This window comes from Bufo bufo, chromosome 11, assembly GCF_905171765.1.
Source record: "Bufo bufo chromosome 11, aBufBuf1.1, whole genome shotgun sequence".
Lineage (NCBI taxonomy): Eukaryota > Metazoa > Chordata > Amphibia > Anura > Bufonidae > Bufo > Bufo bufo.
In genome coordinates, this window is record NC_053399.1 from 69,996,348 (window position 1) to 70,018,586 (window position 22,239).

At 44.1% G+C, this 22,239-nt stretch overlaps 1 protein-coding gene across 1 annotated transcript; it reads left to right on the top strand.

Annotated features, from left to right (window-relative positions):
• Window positions 1-3,975: 3,975 nt before the first annotated feature.
• LOC120981464 (olfactory receptor 1-like) lies at window positions 3,976-14,279 on the top strand. Its single transcript, XM_040411003.1, has 3 exons — window positions 3,976-4,876; window positions 13,176-13,242; window positions 14,012-14,279. The coding sequence occupies exons 1-3, from the start codon at window positions 3,976-3,978 to the stop codon at window positions 14,277-14,279; spliced, it is 1,236 nt and encodes a 411-aa protein (XP_040266937.1).
• The last annotated feature ends 7,960 nt before the right edge of the window (window positions 14,280-22,239 follow it).

The window sequence follows — 22,239 nt, forward strand, 5'->3', positions numbered from 1 at the left end:
GAATCAATTGCAAAGACAGAAATACTTTTCTCTAATGCACTAGTTGTCAACCCATGAATACGAACGAACTGTCCATCAATCAGGTTAACCCCTGGCCTACTGTTGATGAATACCTTGATTTCCACAGTTTTGGACTCTAGCACCACTAGAAATCGGGTACTACCAGTAAATGACAAAAGTAAGTTTTCTTGCTCCCCACCCACACCACCAATAGTAATTTGGGGATTAAACTTTTTTTTTTGTTTCCGCCTTGACGCTGAATGTATGGACAAATATTCAAAAATGTCCCTTCTTTCCACAACAAAAACAGACTCCCTTCATATGACCAAAGATCTTGCCAGCAGTCCCAGGAGTAGCTCCCCCTAACTGCATTGGCTCATCACAAGGCGTAACCACGGGTGTCTCTTTACCATAAATGTCAAAGGAAGCCGCCACCTTGTTTGACAGTACGTCCTGCAAGACGTACAGCAAGGGAGATAGCTGCTTCCAATGACTCAGGTTTTTCATGAAAGGACAATGGGTCCTGCAGCCTTTCAGATAGACCCTGACAGAACTGGCTACGGAGTGCAGGGTCATTTCACTCCGTATCCATAGCCCATCTCCTAAATTCAGTGCAACATGGTCTCGGCCTGAGAGATCCGATCCAGGCCATCGTAAATAAGACCCAAGGCTCTAAAAAATTAATCTACTGACTGGAGGGACGGTGATCCGGTCGGCAGAGAAAAAGCCCAAGACTGGGCATCATCTTTAAGCAATGAAATGATCATACCCACACGTTGACAATCATCCCCAGAAGAGTATGGACGCAGCTTAAAGTACAATTTACATGACTCCCTGAACCAAATGAAATTGTCACTACCCCTGGAAAATCTGTCCGGGAGGGCAACCTTAGGTTCAGTGCAGGCCTGGTACTCACCACCGGAACTAGCCACCTGTGGTCTCTGAATCTGAAAGACTGTCACGCGGAGGTCTGCTACCTCCAAAGACAGCCCCTGCAGCTGTCCGACCATAGGATCCATAGCTGCAATGACCTGAACAAAAATGGCGGTTTTTAGGGCGGTAAGATAATGTCACGGATGAGGTAAAGAGGGAAACACCACACAGACAACCAGGAGGGAAAGGGAAAGCCACTAGGCCTCAACGCTACGGAAAGAAAAAGGTCACCACCTAGAGAACCCTACTCCTGGCCCTGACTGCTAACCTTATGGGCACCCCTTGAAGGTAGGAATGCCCATAACCTTGAACCTGGGACCCTGGAGACCTAAAGAGCCCTATAGATATTGGCAGGGCCGAGACAACCCGTTCCTACCAAAATGAAGAAACAAGCGTCTTCCTGAGGCCTAGTAACAACCAACAAGGAAGGGAAAACAAAACACAAACAAACGCGACACTTAACTTCTGTAGAGATGGACGAGCAGGAACACCAAAGAGGAAAACACACCAACTCTTCCAAAACCAAATGAAGCTATCTTACCGCACAATCAGAAGGGTGTGATAATACTAAATAGGGTAGAAGTAATGACTACTATGCTACACCTGAAACAAGGGATGCGATCATTAACAACAACCACACTGAATCCAGAGTAATCAAAGAGGTTGTTAGATTCCTCCACACTCCGCCAGTCTCCTTGATCTCCTGACATCTGTCACAGGAGGGACCGTGAATATACACCTGTCCTCTACTTCCATTTCACTGCAAGCAGCTATTCACTTGTAAGGGTGAAGGATGCTCTTTTTTCCAAACGCTTGGACACCAGCAGTTGTGGGAATCACACTCTATTTTTACGGACTGTCCCACAATTTCCTGTGTTTGCAGTATGGAGGGATTTATAATGGAGTAGACGTATTAAAATTATCAGTGTATACATAGAACCTTTTGGGTAGGAACACAAAATTTTGCCTGATGCCCCAATAATTTCGGGGCAGCCTGGGGTGGGTTAAGTTGGTGGTCGCCGCCCTCATATACAGACAGACCACAGGTCTAACTTGACGTGCTCTCATATACCTTATATAATTTTACCCCATATCAACAGATAGATTTTTATCGGGGTGTATACTTTTAATAATGAATCCCTAAAGAGGGAAATTAAGGGTCTCAATTTATTTAGTCGATCATAGGCTGGGCCAGTTCTGGAGAGGGGACTTTTCAGAAATTTTCAGAAAAGTGCATAAACTGCATTAGGACTTCATAGCAGTTTCGGGACATAACTGCTGCGAACACAGGGGTTGAGTGGACTGAATTTTCAGCCCAGAAGGATCGGATTGATGGCTTTATTTTTTTATAGAACTAGAGAGAAGCGGAGGTAGTTCAATCTAAAACTTAACGTTTAATAGATGCAATAATAAAAGAATACAAACATAACATATAGTGCTGAGTGTGTGCACACCACAACCGTGCCACAAACAAAATCCACAAAAAGCAAATAGTACTGCCATGGGTGACCATAAATTACCGGTCACAACCACATGATCAAAATTGCACGATCTCCCAAAATCTGGTATATTCCACTTAATAAAAGGAACAATCTTACCAGTGGATCTGAGTCACCTGGGTACCATCTTGTAGTTCCACAGATCACACTTCCGTGCGGATAGGGTCCAGATGAAACACACTAGAAAGCCCTGTCAGGCCTAAAAGTCTCTATTGCCCGACCAGGGCAGCCCGTCCGGAACCCAACCCTACAATATTAGAGGCCCTGGACGTCCCTGCCTAAGGGTACTAACGGATTGAGGACATCCAAGGCAGAGGAAATCCCTACGTGTTTCATCTGTCGTTACTAAAGCCTCATCAGGGGATAAAAAGCTGAAAGGGGGGTGACCACCTGTAGCTGATGTATGCTAGAGGGAACCCCCCACTATCATTGTGGTAGAATTATTTATTCCATATGTTTATACAGTGAGTGCAGAATTTGTGCATTTGAATCTATTAACATTTTACACTATTGATAAATATATTTAATTCTACTTTTTTTGGTCCATGCTCCTAGATGTTTATGAAAATTGTAGAATATTCAACAATTAAGGCAAAAATTCCCAGCTGTATTTATTATTACAAAAGTAGAACATATAGTCACTAAGGCCTTGTTAGGACTGTTTTTTCAGTTATTAATTAGGAGATTGTCTTCAAACCTCAAAGGAAATGGCTTCCCCCTGAATAAATCTTACAAGCTATATATTACCTTGAGTAGCTGCACCTCCTTTAACCTTCTCAATGTGAAGGCAATGAAAATTGCCATGTTTTTGACAAAAGCTGCATGAACTGATAGTACATAAAGAGGTATCTTCAAGACTTTATTAAATGCAGAATAAAATAATCTACAGGTGAAAAATATGAAATATCTCGCTTTGCATGTAATGAGTCTATCTCATATATTAGTTTCACCTTTTAAGTTGCATTAGTGAAATAAATGAACTTTGCACTATATTCTAATTTTTTGAGTTTCACCTGTACACAGGAACCCCCGTAGCAGGTCAGTCTGGATTTAATAAAAACCTTGAAAATATATTTTTTAACTTTAATGGTTTGGGAAATTCATTCTAGTGCTGAATGCTACACCTTTTCCTATAAAGAAGTGTAAGTCCGATCCTTTTCGAATTATAATTTTACAAAACGATTTCAGAAAACATTTCATTTTAATATTAAAAAGAACATTGCGAGGATCAAACATTTTTGTTGAATCTTTAGACATTCATTTGCTTTCCAACAGAATCAGACCTTCGACCAGTGTGTTAATAAAAAATGATATTTTATTTACACCAAAAATACCTGACATTTATATGCCTCACCAGTTCTCTACACCCTTAGCAGAAAAGGATTTGACCTTAAACCACACAAAGATTTGAACTGATTTCATACACTCTATCACATTCACTGTATTTAACCATAGGCCTTCATAAGGAGTTGGACCCCCCCCCCCTTCTGTAATATCAGTTGAATATTCATCACTTCTCTGTTTTTATAGAATATCTTTATTTATGGAAGACAGAAACAAAACCTTTGTGACAGAATTCATCCTTTTGGCTTTCTCCGAGTTCCATCAGTATCAGATTTTACTTTTTACTGTTGTCTTATTTGCGTACATTGCTTGTATTACTGGAAATATTACTATAATTCTGATGATTATAGTGGAACAGTCTCTCCATGTGCCCATGTATTATTTTATTAGCATATTTGCTGCTGAAGAAATATTAATGGTTTCTGTTGTAATTCCAAAGCTTTTAGCTATCCTTATGGCAGGTAATCAGAAGATATCTTTTATAAATTGCTTTGTACAGCTATATATATTTATTACCTTGGGACAAGTGGTAAGTATTTGCATCATGATAATGGCCTATGATAGACACTTGGCCATTAACAAGCCATTGCATTATACAGTTATTATGAATCGAACCCTCTGTATAGGGCTGGTGATTCTTCCATGGATTTTTAGCTTGTCTAGCTCTTTAATTGTGACACTGTTTACAATGTTTTTGGATTTTTGTGGCCCTAATAAGGTCAACAATTTCTTCTGTGAAGTTTGTCCATTGCAGAGTCTGGCATGTTCAGATACATATATCATCAATACAGTGACAACCACCGCTGCCGCCATAGCAACTGTCCTCCCATTCATTATAATTGTTGGGCTCTATACCAAAATCATTATGACTGTTTTCAAGATAAAGAGTTCTTCGGGTAAACAGAAAGCTTTCTCCACATGTTCATCTCATCTTATAGTTGCCATGTTATTTTTCATGACTGTCTTTATTATCTACCTTACTCCTTATGACAGCCAACGTGATAAATATTATTCTCTCATTTACTTTCTCATTAATCCGGTAGTCAACCCTTTTATATATGCATTAAGGAATAGGGATGTGAGAAATATTCTAAAGAAATATCTTAAATTTAAACCAAACTTAACATCAAACAGTAGAATTACCTATGTCTAACACCACCGAATAATCAGAAGGTTTGTTCACCAATGACCATACAAAAAGGAAAGACTCTAATTCTACAATTTCAGTATTTTATTTTCCAGTTCTGTTGGAGGATGTAGGCTCCACTCATCTTCCAACCCAAGGCTTCAATAATTCCTTTTCCTGGTAAAAGGGCATCTCTCCATCATCATGTCTAATACTACTCGTTAAGATTCTGTTCTATTCTCAGACCTGCCTCATATGCAAAAACTTATAACTCAAAGCTTTATTATTCAAATATATTTGGAAGCAGAGCCTCACTAAAATGGCTTCCCACACACTATATCTCCCTGTTCATAAAGGTGGTTTGGGATTTCCACAAATAGCAAGCTATTATTGACATTAGATCAGGAAAGACAATGGAAGAACCCAAACAACATCAAACATTGTGTAACTTTGGAGGGACTAAATTTTCTCCTCAGACATCTCTGTGCCAGTTTTCATTAGAACAAAAAATGCTTAAAGGGTTTCTGTCACCCCACAAAACTCATTTTTTTTTTTTTGGATAGTTAGATTCCTCATAGCGCGATATAGGAGAGTCTTACTTACTTTCATGCGGCCGATTCTTTATAAAACGAAGTTTTATAATATGTAAATGAGGGCTCTACCAGCAAGTAGGGCGTCTACTTGCTGGTAGCCGCAGCAGAAATCCGCCCCCTCGCCGTGTTGATTGACAGGGCCAGCCGTGATCTCCTCCTCCGGCCGGCCCTGTCAGTAATTCAAAAATCGCGCGCCTCTGGTCATTCGGCGCAGGCGCTCTGAGATGAGGAGGCTCGTCTCCTCAGCACTCCCTCAGTGCGCCTGCGCCGATGACGTCTTCTCTTTCGGTGATGTCATCGGCGCAGGCGCACTGAGGGAGTGCTGAGGAGACGAGCCTCCTCATCTCAGAGCGCCTGCGCAGAATGACCAGAGGCGTGCGATTTTTGAATTACTGACAGGGCCGGCCGGAGGAGGAGATCCCGGCTGGCTCTGTCAATCAACACGGCGAGGGGGCGGATTTCTGCTGCGGCTACCAGCAAGTAGACGCCCTACTTGCTGGTAGAGCCCTCATTTACATATTATAAAACTTCGTTTTATAAAGAATCGGCCGCATGAAAGTAAGTAAGACTATTATATTCTCCTATATCGCGCTATGAGGAATCTAACTATCCAAAAAAAAAAAAAAAGAGTTTTGTGGGGTGACAGAAACCCTTTAATCACCTTTATTACAATTAAGGTAGGCCTTACCCTGTGGAAGAGAATAGTGATCTTAAAAACGCTTCATCCAATCTATCTTTCTGACTTACTCTTGATTCCACTAGGTCACATAATTTCAGAACTTAATTTATCCACACGAATTTATATTGGTATCCATAAATTTTCAGACATATGAGAGCAATCATTTAAAATCCTTTGCCAAAATTTTTGAGGATGTGACATTTTGCAACACAACATTCTTCTTTACAGTCTCCTCCTAAAATACCATTTGAATTATTTTTCCTTAGTCTCTCAAAAATACAGTAGCTAAAGGAATTTCCAAAATACATACTTCATGTCTGACCTGGAATCATCCAGGAATTTATTATATTGCTGGGATTCCATACTGTCTTTCACATATATTTTCCTTGACTCCTTGTGTGTGTTGACACTGATTATATGTAACTGGGGACATAAATATATTTTTTGGGAGCTTCCATCATCCAAACATTTTAGGCTAAATTCACACGAACGTATTTTGTTTCCGTGTCTGTTCCATTTTTTTTGCGGATAGGATGCAGACTCTTTCATTTCAATAGGTCCGAAAAAAAATGCGGACAGCGCACCGTGTGCTATCCGCATCTGTATGACCGTTCCGTAGCCCCATAAAAAAAATAGAACATGTCCTATTCTTGGATTTTTACAATTTGTTTTATTATTATTATTATTATTATTATTATTATTATTTTATAATTATATTATATATATATTGTAAGCCTGCAAGGGGGGCAGCGTACGGTTCAGGACATTCACGGAGGCACAGATGAACTAGGAACTCTTTTGTAAAGTCCGGGGTCACCAGTATCGGCTGTTGACAGAGGCTAGCCTTCAATGTCTGGAATGACATTTCGGCTTGGGGGGACGACTTTATCATTACGGACTTTCCACCCTTAGTTAGGTCTGTTAGGGGGGCAGCAATGGACGCAAAATTTTTCACAAACCTCCGGTAGTACCCAGCGATGCCTAAGAATGCCCTGACCTGTTTCTTTGTCAGAGGTCAGGGCCAATTTTGAATGGCTTCCACCTTATTCAATTGGGGCTTAATCAATCCCCGGCCAATAATGTATCCCAGGTACCTGGCTTCCTCTAATCCCAAGACACATTTCTTGGAGTTGATGGTTAGCCCTGCGTCACTTATAGAGACCAGAACTTTTTGCACCTTTTTTAAGTGACTCTGCCAATCTGCGCTATAAATGATAATCTGATGGCTAATCAGATGGGTTCGTTCTGGTAGATCAGAAAATTTCTCCCGATTGTGTTGCAAAAACTCTTTTGCCTCTTGTTGTTGTTTCCCTGACAGGGTCTAACCTATTTTCACAGGAAGAATGGGGTGGGATTCCTCTATTTTTTTGGGAACTATCCTTCCAGGGTTTAAGAAGGTTAATATGATACACTTGGAAAGGCTTTCTTTTCCCCGGCTGATGAATCTTACGTCACTTATTTTTTCCACTACCTTGCCATTTGGCGAGAAACCTACTTTCCACTGTGGGAACTAATACCAAGACTCTATCTATCCCCAGGGTTGAAACTCCTAATCCTTGCAGAGCGATTATACACCCTACTTTGTGAGGCTTGGGCCTTCTGCAAATGCTCTTTCACTAAGGGCATTACCGTCTCAATACGCTCTTGCATATGGGTTATATGCTCAATAACACTTTTGAAAGGGGTAGTCTCGGTTTCCCATGTTTCTTTGGCTATGTTAAGAAGTCCCCGGGGATGTCGGCCACAAACTAACTCAAATGGGGAAAACCCTGTGGAGGCTTGGGGTACCTTCCGGATTGCGAACATGAGGTAGGGTAGTAGGCAATCCCAATCTCGGCCATCCCTCTCTACCGCTTTCTTCAACATCTGTTTTAGCGTCCGAAGTGCGTAATTGCGTAATTTTGAATAGCTTCATAACCCCAGACATAAAGGGAGTTCACTGATCGGTAAGGATCTCCTTGGGGACTCCAGTCCTAGAGAACATAAAAAATAACTCTCTGGCAATTGTTTTTGAGGCAGTGTTTCTTAGGGGGACAGCTTCTGGATAATGAGTGGCATAGTCAACCACGACTAAAATATATTGATGTCCCCTAGCAGATTTTATTACTGGCCCTACGAGATCCATAGCGACTCTCTCGAATGGAATTTCGATAATCGGTAGCGGTACGAGGGGACTCCTGAAATGAGACACGGGTGTACTCAATTGCCACATGGGACAGGAGTCACAATAATCTTTTACTTCTCGATAGAGCCCAGGCCAAAAATTCTCTCCTGGGTTTTTTCTGTCCCCAAATTCCCCGCCATAGCATGACTGTGAGCTAGGTCTAAGACTATGTGTCGGTATGATCGAGGCACCAAGAGCTGTTCAACAACCTCTCCGTTACCCTGGGTAACTCGATAAACATTATTATTCACGGCAAAATGGGCAAATTGTCGATCAGCCCCTGGTTCCTGAGGTACGCCATTGATGACTTTAACACCTTCTCCGGCATGTACAAGGGTGAGATCCCTTAATTGCGCAGTGCCAACATTTTCACTAGATACTCTTAAGTCAGACAATACTGGCTCAGAGGAGGAGGCTTCCTCATCTCCTGCCAGTACCTGTAAAGTAAAACTATTCTCCTCAGGCTCTTTTGTCAACAATTCTGGCTCAACCTCAGACAATTCTTCTACAAACAAGTGCTCTGCAGCCAGGGCCGGCGCCACCAGTAAGGCGACCTAGGCAGTCGCCTGGGGCGCCCGTTGCTGTTTAAAAAAAAACTAAAAAACGTTGGTTATATAAGTTCGGGCGGCCGGCCGGCCGGCGGCGCCCCTCATGCTGCACCGCCTGAGCGGCTGAGGCTGAGCGCTTGCTGTTCTAAAGAATCTCCGGCCACTGGCTCAGTGCTGCGCAGCCTGCCTGTGCCTGCTGTCTTTGCTCTGTGCTGTTGTTAATGTAGCGTGGCAGAGCTCCGTTCGGTCCGCGGTACAGGAGCTTTTGTTTCCTGTACCCGGCCGGACTGACAGGAAGTGCTCACTTAGTGTGCACTTCCTTTCAGTCTGGCCGGGTACAGGAAACAAATGCTCCTGTACCGCGGACCGAACAGAGCTCGGCCACGCTACACTAGAGGTGGGGGGGAATGAGAGTGACAAGGGAGGGAGGGGGGAATGAGAGTGACAAGGGAGGGGGGGGTGGAATGAGAGTGACAAGGGAGGGGGGGTGGAATGAGAGTGACAAGGGAGGGGGGTGGAATGAGAGTGACAAGGGAGGGAGGGGGGAATGAGAGTGACAAGGGAGGGAGGGGGGTGGAATGAGAGTGACAAGGGAGGGAGGGGGGTGGAATGAGAGTGACAAGGGGGGGGGTGGAATGAGAGTGACAAGGGAGGGGGGGTGGAATGAGAGTGACAAAGGAGGGAGGGGGGAATGAGAGTGACAAGGGAGGGGGGGTGGAATGAGAGTGACAAGGGAGGGGGGTGGAATGAGAGTGACAAGGGAGGGGGAGAGGAAATGACAGTGACAAGGGGGGGAGGAAATGAGAGTAACAAGGGAGGGGGGTAGAGGAAATGAGAGTGACAAGGGAGGGGGTGGGAAGAGGGTGACAAGGGAGGGGAGGGGGAAGAGAGTGACAAGGGTGGGGGGGGGAGAGAGTGACAAGGGAGGGAGGGGGGGGAGAAGAGAGTGACAAGGGAGTCCCCAGAGCCAGACCAAAAGCCAGACTGCAGCCAGAGACCAGATCATCTTATTGTCCTGGTGGTAAGTAGACAATGCAATATTTTTATTATTTAATTGTTTAGTTATTAAGAATACATTGGAAACTAATTTACCTCACATTTAGGGTCCATTCACACATCCGTGTGTGTTTTGCGGATCCACAAAACACGGACAGCGGCAATATGCGTTCCGCATTTTGTGGACCGCACATTGCCGGCACTAAGAGAATATGCCTATTCTTGTCCGCTATTGCGGACAAGAGTAGGACATGTTGTATTTTTTTCAGGATCGGAATTGCGGATCCGGGTCCGCAATTCCGGATCGGGGCCGCACGTCGTGCGGCCCCATAGAAATGTATGGGTCCGCAATTCCGTTCCGCAAAAAGAGACAGCTACAAGAAGCTTGATTAACCTTAAAGGAAACATAGCAGTTCTTTTAATTTAAAAGCTGAGAAAGGGGTGGAACATATGTGATGTCATGATATGGGCAGATCATCTGATAAGGGGGAACGGCAATTTTTATCTTGCCTAGGGCGGCAAAAATCCTTGCAACGGCCCCGTCTGCAGCTCTAAGGGGTTGACCCCTCCCCCACAACTGCCAGAAGTAGGGAAAGTTACGCCCGAGGATGGCATTATGCATGAGGTTTTCCACCACACCTACATTATGGTCAATACAGCCAGAGGTAGTTTAAAAGTCACCATGGCCTTGGGATATGCCTTAACATCCCCGTGGATACATAGCACACTCAGGGATTCTCCCTGGACTTTGTCTCTAGTTACATAAGAGGTATGCACCAAAGTTACAAGACTACCTGAGTCTAGTAGTGCAGTTGCAGGTTGACTATTCACCAGTACACTGCAGAACTGGGGTTCAAGTTTCACCTCCGGGGAAGCCACACAGACCGGTTCAGCAAACAAGGACATCCGCCGGCCGGCCTCGCACTCCATTGGTTCGGAAGTGAGGGGACAATTAGCGACCACATGCCCCACTTCCCGGCTCCTCCAACATCGCGGAGGTCCTAGTTTCGGAGAAGCAAATCAGGGCACACTTGGGGAAAATTGCTGGGGACTCTCCAGTGCCATTTTTTCTGCTTCCTCCGTTGGGAACTGTCTCCTAGCCGCTGTAGATTTGGGACGGTCACTCCTGGAAGGAGCACAGGGGAAGGCATTATCCAGAAGATAATCTTCCATGGTGAGATACGTATCAACCAGGTTCACCAGCTCATCCAGGTCTTTGGGGTCTCCCCGCCCCACCCAGCGCTGTAATGTCCTAGGTAATGCAGTCGTAAATTGATCCATTACGACCCGTTCAGTTATTTGGGCTGCTGTGCTCGTCTCAGGTTCCAGCCACTTTTTTGTGAGGTGAACCAGGTCGAACATTTGGGACCGAGTAGGTTTGGTTACATCAAAGCGCTAGGTATGCACGCGCCGGGCCCGGACAGGAGGGGTTACTCCTAACCGTGCCAGGATTTCCGCTTGTAGCTTAGTATAGTCCCGGACCTACTGTTTGCCAAGGTCATGGTACGCCTTCTTGGGCTCCCCTGATAGAAAAGTTGCCAAGACATCGACCCAATCGGCTACTGGAAGTTGTTCCCGCTCTGCTGTGCACTCAAAAATGGTTAGATATGTCTCAATATCGTCCTCCGGGGTTAACTTCTGTAGTGACTGTTGCACAATTTTCCTGGGATTCCGGGGAGATGTTGGAGTGTTCTGGGAAACAACCAGCAGGGCTTTTGTAAGGGCGGCCATTTGTTCTGACAAAAGGCGGTTTGTCTCCTGTTGGCGTAGGTTGCCTCAGCCTGCGCTTTAACAAACTGGGTTATGACCGCTTCCATATTAGCGTGTGACTCCTGCAGGCCGATAGCGGGCTTTACTCACGACTTTACCCACAAATTATTTTTTTGTGCCGTTGCTGTTAGCAACCGTTATTCCCGCATCCTCCACCAATTGTAAGCCTGCAAGGGGGGCAGAGTACGGTTCTGGACATTCACGGAGGCACAGATGATATAAAGTTCACGTCACTTTTATTTGGGGTCCGATTTCAGGAGGGTTACATCAACACATGCTTTTTAGTGGAACCCAGGATTTCCAGTATTGCAGTAACAAATCACAAAGCAAAAGCCTTCCCGTCTGGGACTAACTAATAACACAAAGAGTTTGTCTCACCTAGGCTACAGTTGTTAGGCTAACGTTCACACAGCATGTAGTTCGCTCACTGGTCCTCAGTATTCACAGCACCGTGTGCTGTCCTTGCAGGCCTCTACCTAAGTGAGCTACAGCACTCTGTATATAGTAACCTAACGAGGTTAACTGCCTTAAGGTGTTTCAGAGTATACCAACAAACTGGCCTGGAAAGAAGGGAACGGTTGCTCCCTCTACAAACCTTAACAACCGTTCCGCATAATCCAGGCCCCACGTATTTCCAGAAAGAATCCTGCCTAAACAAGTTTGTTCAGGCCACAGCACTCCCTGAATTACACTTAAAATATACCTTCCTTCCACCAGTATTCCACCTGCATGACCACAATAAATATATATATATATATATATATATATATATATATATTACAATTATTTTTTTTTTACAATAGATCCGCAAAAAAGACGGATGCCATACAGAACTTCATCCGTTTTTTTTTGCGGATCCGCAATTTGCGGACCACAAAACACATACGGTCGTGTGAATGTAGCCTTAGGGTTTGTTCACACAACCGTATGTGTTTTGCGGTCCATTTTTACATTCCAGTGTATTTCCGTTTCGGTTCCGTTATTCCGCAATAACGGTCCATATGGCTTCAGTATGGTACAGCTTTTTGAAGTTTTGATAGTTTGGTTTGAAGCTGGTGTTTTTCTTGCATTGTTTTCTCACTCTTGCTATTGGTTGCATTATGGCTGACGACTCTGAGGAAGAGGTTCTCCTGTGCTGGCTGCATACTTTGCGACAACGACAGCAGCCAACCATGCTGGATGAGGAATCAAGGAGGAGGCATTGGATTCATCCAATTATCTCGCAGCGGCGCAGGAAGGGCCACTTCCACATGCTGTACATGGATCTGCGACATCATCATGATAAATTTCATTGGTTTTGTCATATGTCTGTGAGCAGCTTTGACATTTTGTCAGTGGCTCTGCGTCCTGGCCTCACATGCCAGGACGCAAATATAAGGCGCTGCATTTCACCCGAGGAACAACTCATTGTGACTTGAGGTAAGTTGAATGTTATCTATGTTGTTTATGTTTTGTGTTGTAAAATATATTTATTATTGTTAATGTACTATATAGACATGTATATGTAAAAAGACAAAAGAGACCGCGGCGTGTAAAAATGTGTATTCCTTTTATTCACACATGCAACAAATCAGTCCACTTACTGGGAATGTTTGTTAGCTTGAAAATGGACCCAGTAAGTGAACTAAAATGTCGCATGGGTGACTAAAAGTACTACACATTTTGACACCTTATGAAAGGGCCGTGGTCTCTTTTGTCTTTTAATTGATGTTTTGGTACATCTGACCTGTGGGAACTCAGTGTTTCTAATTTTCAACTAAAAGTGCTGCCCTGATTTTATGATATATAGTATATTTAGTAATTATAGATAAAATGAATGACATGTTGAAGTGCTACGAAGAAAAACGCCAGAAAAATCACAATGAATAGTGGTTCAGTAAATACGGGCTTTGCTTTTATTGAATCTGCGGCTGGTGTTGATGTTATGTTTCGCCAATTACGGCCTTTATCAAACTGGTGCCGTTTTAAGGAAGGAGTGAATAAAGGTTTAGGTAACAATAGTACGGCTGTCAGTGCGCTTGGCTGGAGGCGTGCGTCCGCATGGCAGAAAGGATGAGCCGTTGATCCTTTCTGCCGTGCGGACGCACGCCTCCAGCCAAGCGCGCTGCCAGCCGTACTATCGAAATGTAACATCAACACCAGCCGCAGATTCAATAAAAGCAAAGCCCGTATTTACTGAATCACAATTCATTGTGATTTTTCTGGAGTTTTTCTTCGTTGCTTGATGGGGTGGGAACCCGACTCCAAGAAATTCTAAAGAGTATACTACTAGCAGTGTGCAACTAAGCTACTCTTCAACTCATGTTGCAGTGCAAGGCTTGTTAAAAGTCATTTTATTATTTCTTGTTATGTTTTTTAGATTTTTGGCCACTGGGAATTCATTTGCATCGCTGCATTTTGAGTTCCTGCTGGGTGTCTCAACGATTTCTGGAATTGTTCGTCAAACATGTCAAGTGATTTGGCAGCGACTCCTGGACACAGTGATGCCAGAGCCCAAGGCTGAGGATTGGATCCGAATTGCTGAGGGTTTTCATCTAGATGCGCAGTTTCCAAACTGCTTAGGGGCAATGGAGGGCAAACACATACGTGTTAAGAAGCCGCCTCCTGGTTCTACAACTTTTCAGTAGTGCTGTTGGCTTTGGCAGACACTACTTATAAGTTTATAATTGTTGATATTTGGGCTTATGGGAGCACTGCAGATGCACGCATTTTCAGTTCTTCTAGATGGAGTGAGAGACTTCTTGCCAACCAACTTGCCCTCCCAGAGGCCAGAAGGCTGCCCGGTTCTGCGGGACCACTGGCACCATTTGTAATTGTGGCTGATGAATGGTGTGCTTTGACACCACATGTCATGTGAGCCTTCCCCAGGCGCAACCTGGATAACAAACGACGTGTATTTAGCTATCGGCTGACAAGAGCCCGTCGGTATGTAGAGTGTGCGTTTAGCATACTTTCCAACAAGTGGAGAGTATTACTGTCATCCTTACTGATGTCACCGGACAATGCCACTTTAGTTATTCAAGCATGTATGATCCTGCACAACTTCGTCAGGATTCATGATGCTTCCTTAGATGCTAGTTTGGAGGAATCAGGAACATATTCTTCCTCATCTGGAGGATTGGACCTAACTCGTCATGGCTGGCCTGGAACTGCAGGACTTGCCGTTTGAGACCTCTATGCCGAGTACTTCTCTAGCCCTGAGGGTGCATTACCGTGGCAGATGGACGCAGTTCAGGGCAGACAATAATTACATTTGGACTCGGCCTAGTTTTGTTTTAAATTTTATTTCTAGACAGCTTTTATTTTATTTTTGAAAGATAGTGTAGGGACTCGCAAGACAAAGAGGACCCTTGATGTGGGCTTGCGGGCTGGGATTGATAGCAAGACTAAATATGTTTGCAAAAGTGATCTTGATTGCCAGTGCACTTTAAAATGTGTACAAGTATACATAATGTTTACGCTGACATATTTAGCCCTACTGTAATCCTCAAATACCTCTTTTAGGTTGTAATAACAACCACATTAAACATGTATTGTGATGTGTGTTATGTGTAAATGTAGCCAAATTTAGTTGATTTCTGCTAGCCAATACTCAAGGGACGCGTAAACTGCGCCTCTCAAGCTGTTGACAAAAGTACAAAGCCCATCATGGCCTGACAGCCTACAGCTATTATTCACCACCAGGGCCTGTTTATAGAGTAGTATTATTATGTCAGCAGATGTGCTGCTGCAGGTTGGCCATCCTGGAAAGACTAGCTACGAACTGACAATTGAAGGCACTGTCCAAGGTACCATAAGTGTATGGGCCTGATATTTGAATAAGTTAACATACAAATCTGATTGAAAAATCCACTTTGGCTTTCTATACATGGGCTAACTTCTAAAGAAATGTTGTAAACCTAATTTGCGATAAAGTGTTTTCATCTATAACTGTGTTCGAAGAATGAACTTGTAATGAAAGTTATGTGTACTTGATAAATGTGAACATCAATAACATACATGCAAACCATGTTTTAAATAATAAAATATTTATTGTTACACAAATACAAATAAAATGTGGCTTTATTTTCAGCAGTAAAAAAATAATAAAAGTCATAACTGAACAATTACAAGTCAAACAAATCCTGGGTGAAAGGGCCAGGCACATGGCCTGGTTTCCCACGCACAGGGTCTGGTTGCCCACGCACAGGGCCTTGTGGGTGGTATTCTTGGTGTGGCCAGAAATAGGGATGTGGCCACATTTATTCACTGTCCTGTGAATACAGGGGCTGGGTGGGGATGTGGTTGTGAATAAATTGGGCCTGGCTGAGGATCCATTGCCATGTCCACTGCACGGTGCTTCATGTTGTCTAAGAAACTACACTAACAAATTCCACTTGGTCCAGTGGAGACTCCATGATAGCAGTGGCAGTGGCCATAGTGCCCACATACAAGCGCAATTTTTGCGCAGGCCAATTTTGGATCAGGGGAGTTAGGCCCCCCAACAGCCTCTCCTCTGCACTTTCACTCCTCCTCTGGCTCAGATATTGCAAAATTTCCCCATCTAGCCTTGCACGAACATCTGAGCCAGAGACAGGAGTGACTCTAGCCCAACTTCTCCAACGTGGCTCTCTTCTTTGGGGTTGTGGGCTACTTAGTTGACCCCCAGCTGCCTCCATGCCTGACTCTTCTTTTGCCAAAGGTTGGTTTTCCTCCTTGTTGCCCCCACAGCAGCTTCTTCTTCCGAAGATGACTGGGGTTGGTCTCCTACCTCTTCAATGCTGTCAATGGTTCTAGGAGAGAGCTTATTATAATTAGACATATGTTATTAATTGACTATTCATAACTGTCTTTTATTCATACAGATTACTATAGTTGAACCAATTATTACTTTGTGTATACTGTATGTAGTTAAAAATAAAAAAAACATAAAAAATTGGCCTTATTTATCTTACAATTTTTGAATGAGAAAATGTAGCTATCATTATGCCAACATTTACACACATTGCAAAGGCTGGCATAGTTATGGAATAGTCATATTAGTACAAGTAAATAAAACTTCAAACATAATGTAACTGATATATCTGGCTAGTAGGGAAGCCATTTACCTTGTAAAAAAACTAGAGTCAAAAAATTCCCAAAGGGCACAAACACCTCTGTATAAAAAGTACATGAATCATAAAAACCCTTGTAAAGGAACCCATATAACACAGATGAGCCCTTATGCAGCTTACTCCCGAACCCACAGCTGAAAATCAGAAATAAGGCGAATAGAAGATCCCAGTCCCCCAAACATGCGCCGAGACTCCATGAAGGGGTAAAATCAGCGTGTTTTATTAGCAGTTGAGTCATCCCTTTTATGCCCTCCTCCCATGCAAGGGAGACACCCACAACAAATATGCATTAACCCATAACACAAGGTTACAACCCACATAGAATCCTCCCCTCTGCCCATGATATAATCAGGGTACACCATGGTTAACATAATCAACACAGGCAGGCGAATACACACAGAGAGACAATGGAGCAGACCTCACTTACTCAACGTATACAATGTCCCACCCTTTACAATACACATAGACGTTTAACATCCCAACATGGCAAGAATTAGTAAAAGTAAGCAGAAACCTCCCTTTCTCCACATAGCTCCCCCTTAGTTCCATGGGACGGCATACCCGCCTAGACCCTAACGGGTTGGCTTGGGGATGTCCGGTGTTAAACGTAGTTTTTCCAGTTCTGTTTGCCGAGATAGCCCATCTGCATTGGCATTCTGCTTCCCTGGCCGGTACTGCATTGTAAAATTATAGGGTTGCAGTGCCAAGCTCCACCTAAGCAGCCTGGGGTTATCTCCGGCCACCCTGTTGAGCCAGATGAGGGGGTTATGATCCGTCATAACAGTGAAAGATCGTCCGTATAAATAAGGCTGTAATTTCTTGAGGGCCCAGACCAATGCTAAACATTCCTTCTCAACGGTGGCATAACTGACCTCTCTGGGTATAAGTTTTGTGCTCAGATATGCCACCGGATGCTCCAGTCCATAATCCCCCACTTGGCTTTGCACGGCTCCCAGTCCAAACATTGAGGCATCTGTGTGAACGAGAAATCTTTTAGCGTGATCCGGTGCCGCCAATACAGGGGTTTTACTTAATGCAAGCTTGAGTTTCTGGAAAGCTTCCTCACACTCTGGAGACCATACTACCTGCCTAGGTAAGGACTTTTTGGTAAAGTCGGTCAGGGGTTTGGGTCTGACACAAATTTCCTATAATAGCCAGCGGTCCCTAAGAAAGCCATAACCTGAGTCTTGGTGCGGGGTTGAGGCCACTGAGTGATAGCCTCAATTTTAGCGCGTTCAGGCCTCTGCTTACCTGACCCTACCCTATGGCCTAGGTATTGGACCTCCGCCATGCCCACATGACACTTTTTTGGTTTCAAGGTTAATCTGACACAAATTTCCTATAATAGCCAGCGGTCCCTAAGAAAGCCATAACCTGAGTCTTGGTGCGGGGTTGAGGCCACTGAGTGATAGCCTCAATTTTAGCGCGTTCAGGCCTCTGCTTACCTGACCCTACCCTATGGCCTAGGTATTGGACCTCCGCCATGCCCACATGACACTTTTCTGGTTTCAAGGTTAATCCGGCCTCTTGAATTCTCTTGAGTACTACCGAAATGTGCTCCAGGTGGGCCTCCCAAGTGCTGCTGTAGATGGCTATGTCATCTAAATAAGCACAGGCGAAGCCCTGAAATCCCTCTAGGAGCCGGTCTGCCATCCTTTGAAAAGTGGCGGGGGCATTCTTCATCCCAAATGGCATGACCTTAAATTGGTACAAGCCAAATGGGGTGACGAATGCCGACTTAGGAATAGCATCAGGCTCCAGGGGAATTTGCCAATAACCCTTGCACAAGTCAATAGTGGTCAAGTAATTCCCTCCTGCCATACGGTTTAATAGTTCATCTACCCTGGGCATGGGGTAGGCATCCGTAACTGTTCGATCATTAAGCCTGCGGTAATCCACGCAAAACCGCGTGGTACCGTCTTTCTTTGGTACTAACACCACTGGGAGGCCCAGGGGCTCTGAGAGGGTTCTATAACCCTTAGGTCTAGCATCTCCTGAATTTCCTTTAACATGCTATCTCTAACTGCCTCTGGAATTCTGTACGGTTGCTGTCTCAAAGGTACCTGACCTGGGGTCTCTACCCGGTGTACAGCCAGGGTGGTGTAGCCTGGAAGAGCAGAGAACATATCTCGAAATTCCTGCAATAGCTGGGTAGCCTGTGCCCTTTCCTCTGGCTTTAGCTCTGTCCCTAATCCAACCTGCTCCACCCCCGTGGGTTCTTTGTGGAGCAAATTCGGTAAGGGTATACCCTCACTATCCTCAAACGCCGGAGCGCATACTGCAGAGACCTCCTCTGGTCTCTCTAAGTAGGGTTTTAACATATTGACATAAAATGACCTGCGAATCCTTTCATTGTTACAATCTGTTACTATGTACGTGGTATCGCTGACCCTGGCTAATACTTTGTAGGGCCCTTGCCAAGAGGCCTGCAACTTATCGGTTTTTGTCGGTTTGAGGACTAGCACCTTTTGATCTATCTCTAGGATACGATCTCTAGCTCCCCTATCGTACCAGTGTTTTTGTCGCTGTTGAGCCGTCTGCAGGTTTTCTCTTACCGATTGAGTTAGGGCCTGCAGTCGGTCTCTCAACTCCAAAACAAATGGTACTATAGGCGTGCCTGATTCCCCCATATCCCCTTCCCAGTGTTCGCGGATCAGGTCCAGAGGTCCTCGGACTCTCCTTCCATATAATAGTTCGAAAGGAGAGAATCCGGTGGATGCCTGGGGTACTTCCCGGTAGGAGAACAGTAGGTGGGGAAGGAATGTTTCCCAGTTCCGACAGGTCTCTGCGAACGTGATTAGCATCTGTTTCAGAGTGCCATTAAAGCGTTCGCAGAGCCCGTTCGTTTGGGGATGACATGGAGAACTTAGTATGGGTTTTACTCCGCAGCTCTACCAGAGCTGCTGAGTAACTACCGCCGTGAATTGGGTCCCTTGGTCAGATACTATTTCCCTAGGGAACCCCACTCTAGTAAATACCTGGATGAGAGCTTCAGCTACGGTTTCAGCAGTGATATTAGGTAGGGCTATAGCTTCCGGGTAGCGAGTAGCATAGTCCACCACTGTAAGAATATACTTCTTACCTGATGGACTAGGCTTACTGAGGAGTCCTACCAAATCTACTGCTACTCTGAACAAAGGTTCCTCTATTATGGGTAGTGGGCGTAGTTTCGCTCTGGGGTGGTCACCCCTCTTTCCTACTTTCTGACATACGTCGCAGGTTCTACAATAATTTTGCAAATCTCAGGTAACACCTGGCCAAAAAAATGTCTGGGTCAACCTATCCCGGGTTTTCTTGATCCCTAAATGTCCTGCTAACGGTATGTCATGGCTAATCCGTAATAGCTCTGCCCTATATTTGCAGGGTACCACTAACTGCTTCTTTATTACCTGTCGGGCTCCTCCCCCTGCCCCCTCTGTTAACCGATATAGTAAACCTTTCTCCCACTGGAACTTCTCCTGTCCTATGTCTCCTTGGGGATTATCCGCCTCCCTCCTGTACCCACTTAACGTGCTATCCTCCCTCTGTGCTTGCCCAAAGTCTGTGGGAGTGCCCCAATACATGTTAGGACTAGAATTTACAGCAGCATTATCAGTGCCTACCTGGTCATCCGAGGAGTGTGAGGTACTCATAGCGCGTGCCTGTTGTCTGGTTGAGACTGGGAGTGCTCCTGCTGTAGTCGGCTTTACAAAGTGAGACGTCAAGCACCCCAAGTCATTTCCCAGCAAAACCTCTGCTGGTAGCTCTGGCATGAATCCCACCTCCACAGCCTTAGCCCCAGTACCCCAGTCAATGTGTACCATGGCGGTGGGTAACTTGTGAATAGCCCCTCCCGCCACCCTTACCGCCACAGATCGCCCGGTATGTTGGGACGGCTTAACACGGTGAGGTTGGACTAGGGTGATCGTAGCTCCAGTGTTTCTCAGTCCTCTGGCTTCCTGCCCATTAACCCCTTAAGGACTCGGCCCTATTTCACCTTAAGGACTTGGCCATTTTTTGCAAATCTGACCACTGTCACTTTAAGTGCTGATAACTTTAAAACGCTTTGACTTACCCAGGCCGTTCTGAGATTGTTTTTTCGTCACATATTGTACTTCATGACACTGCTAAAATTGGGTCAAAAAAGTTAATTTTTTTGCATAACAAAATACAATTTTTACAGAAAATTTTGAAAAATTAGCAAATTTCTAAGTTTCAGTTTCTCTACCTCTGTAATACATAGTAATACCCCCAAAAATTGTGATGACTTTACATTCCCCATATGTCTACTTCATGTTTGTAGCATTTTGGGAATGATATTTTATTTTTTGGGGATGTTACAAGGCTTAGAAGTTTAGAAGCAAATTTTGAAATTTTCAGAAATCTTCAAAATCCCACTTTTTATGGACCAGTTCAGGTTTGAAGTCATATTGTGAGGCTTAGATAATAGAAACCTCCCAAAAATGACCCCATTCTAGAAACTACACCCCTCAAGGTATTCAAAACTGTTTTTTCAAACTTTATTAACCGTTTAGGACTTCCACAAGAGTTAATGGCAGATGGAGAAACAATTTAGAAATTTATATTTTTTTGAAAATTTTCCAATATAATCAATTTTTTCCAGTAGTAAAACAAGGGTTAACTGCCTAACAAAACTCAAAATGGGTTGCCCCGATTCTGTAGTTTGCAGAAACACCCCATATGTGGTCGTAAACTACTGTTTGGCCAAACGGGAGCCCATAGAAGGAGGGGAACACCATATGGGTTTTGGAAGGCAGATAATGCAGGACTAGTTTTGTTTATACCATGTCCCATTTGAAGCCCCCTGTTGCACCCCTAGAATAGAAATTTCAAAAAAGTGACTCCATCTAAGAAAGTACACCCCTCAAGGTATTCAAAACTGGGTTTACAAACTTTGTTAACCCTTTAGGTGTTCCACAAGAGTTGATGGCAGATGGAGAAACAATTTTTAAATTTCTATTTTTTGGAAAATTTTCCAATATAATCAATTTTTTCCAGGAGTAAAACAAGGGTTAACTGCCAAACAAAACTCAAAATGGGTTGCCCCAATTCTGTAGTTTGCAGAAACACCCCATATGTGGTCGTAAACTACTGTTTGGCCGAACGGGAGCACATAGAAGGAGGGGAACACCATATGGGTTTTGGAAGGCAGATTTTGCAGGACTGGTTTTGTTTATACCATGTCCCATTTGAAGCCCCCTGTTGCACCCCTAGAATAGAAATTTCAAAAAAGTGACTCCATCTAAGAAAGTACACCCCTCAAGGTATTCAAAACTGGGTTTACAAACTTTGTTAACCCTTTAGGTGTTCAACAAGAGTTGATGGCAGATGGAGAAACAATTTTGAAATTTCTATTTTTTGGAAAATTTTCCAATATAATCAATTTTTTCCAGGAGTAAAACAAGGGTTAACTGCCAAACAAAACTCAAAATGTATTGCCCCGATTCTGTAGTTTGCAGAAACACCCCATATGTGGTCGTAAACTACTGTTTGG

Coding starts and splice junctions, on each gene's coding strand:
- LOC120981464 (XM_040411003.1), top strand. CDS start 3,976: ATGGAAGACAGAAACAAAACCTTTGTGACAGAATTCATCCTTTTGGCT. Junction 4,877..13,175: donor GAGAAATATTCTAAAGAAAT/ATCTTAAATTTA, acceptor GACAAAAGAGAC/CGCGGCGTGTAAAAATGTGT. Junction 13,243..14,011: donor TCAGTCCACTTACTGGGAAT/GTTTGTTAGCTT, acceptor TATGTTTTTTAG/ATTTTTGGCCACTGGGAATT.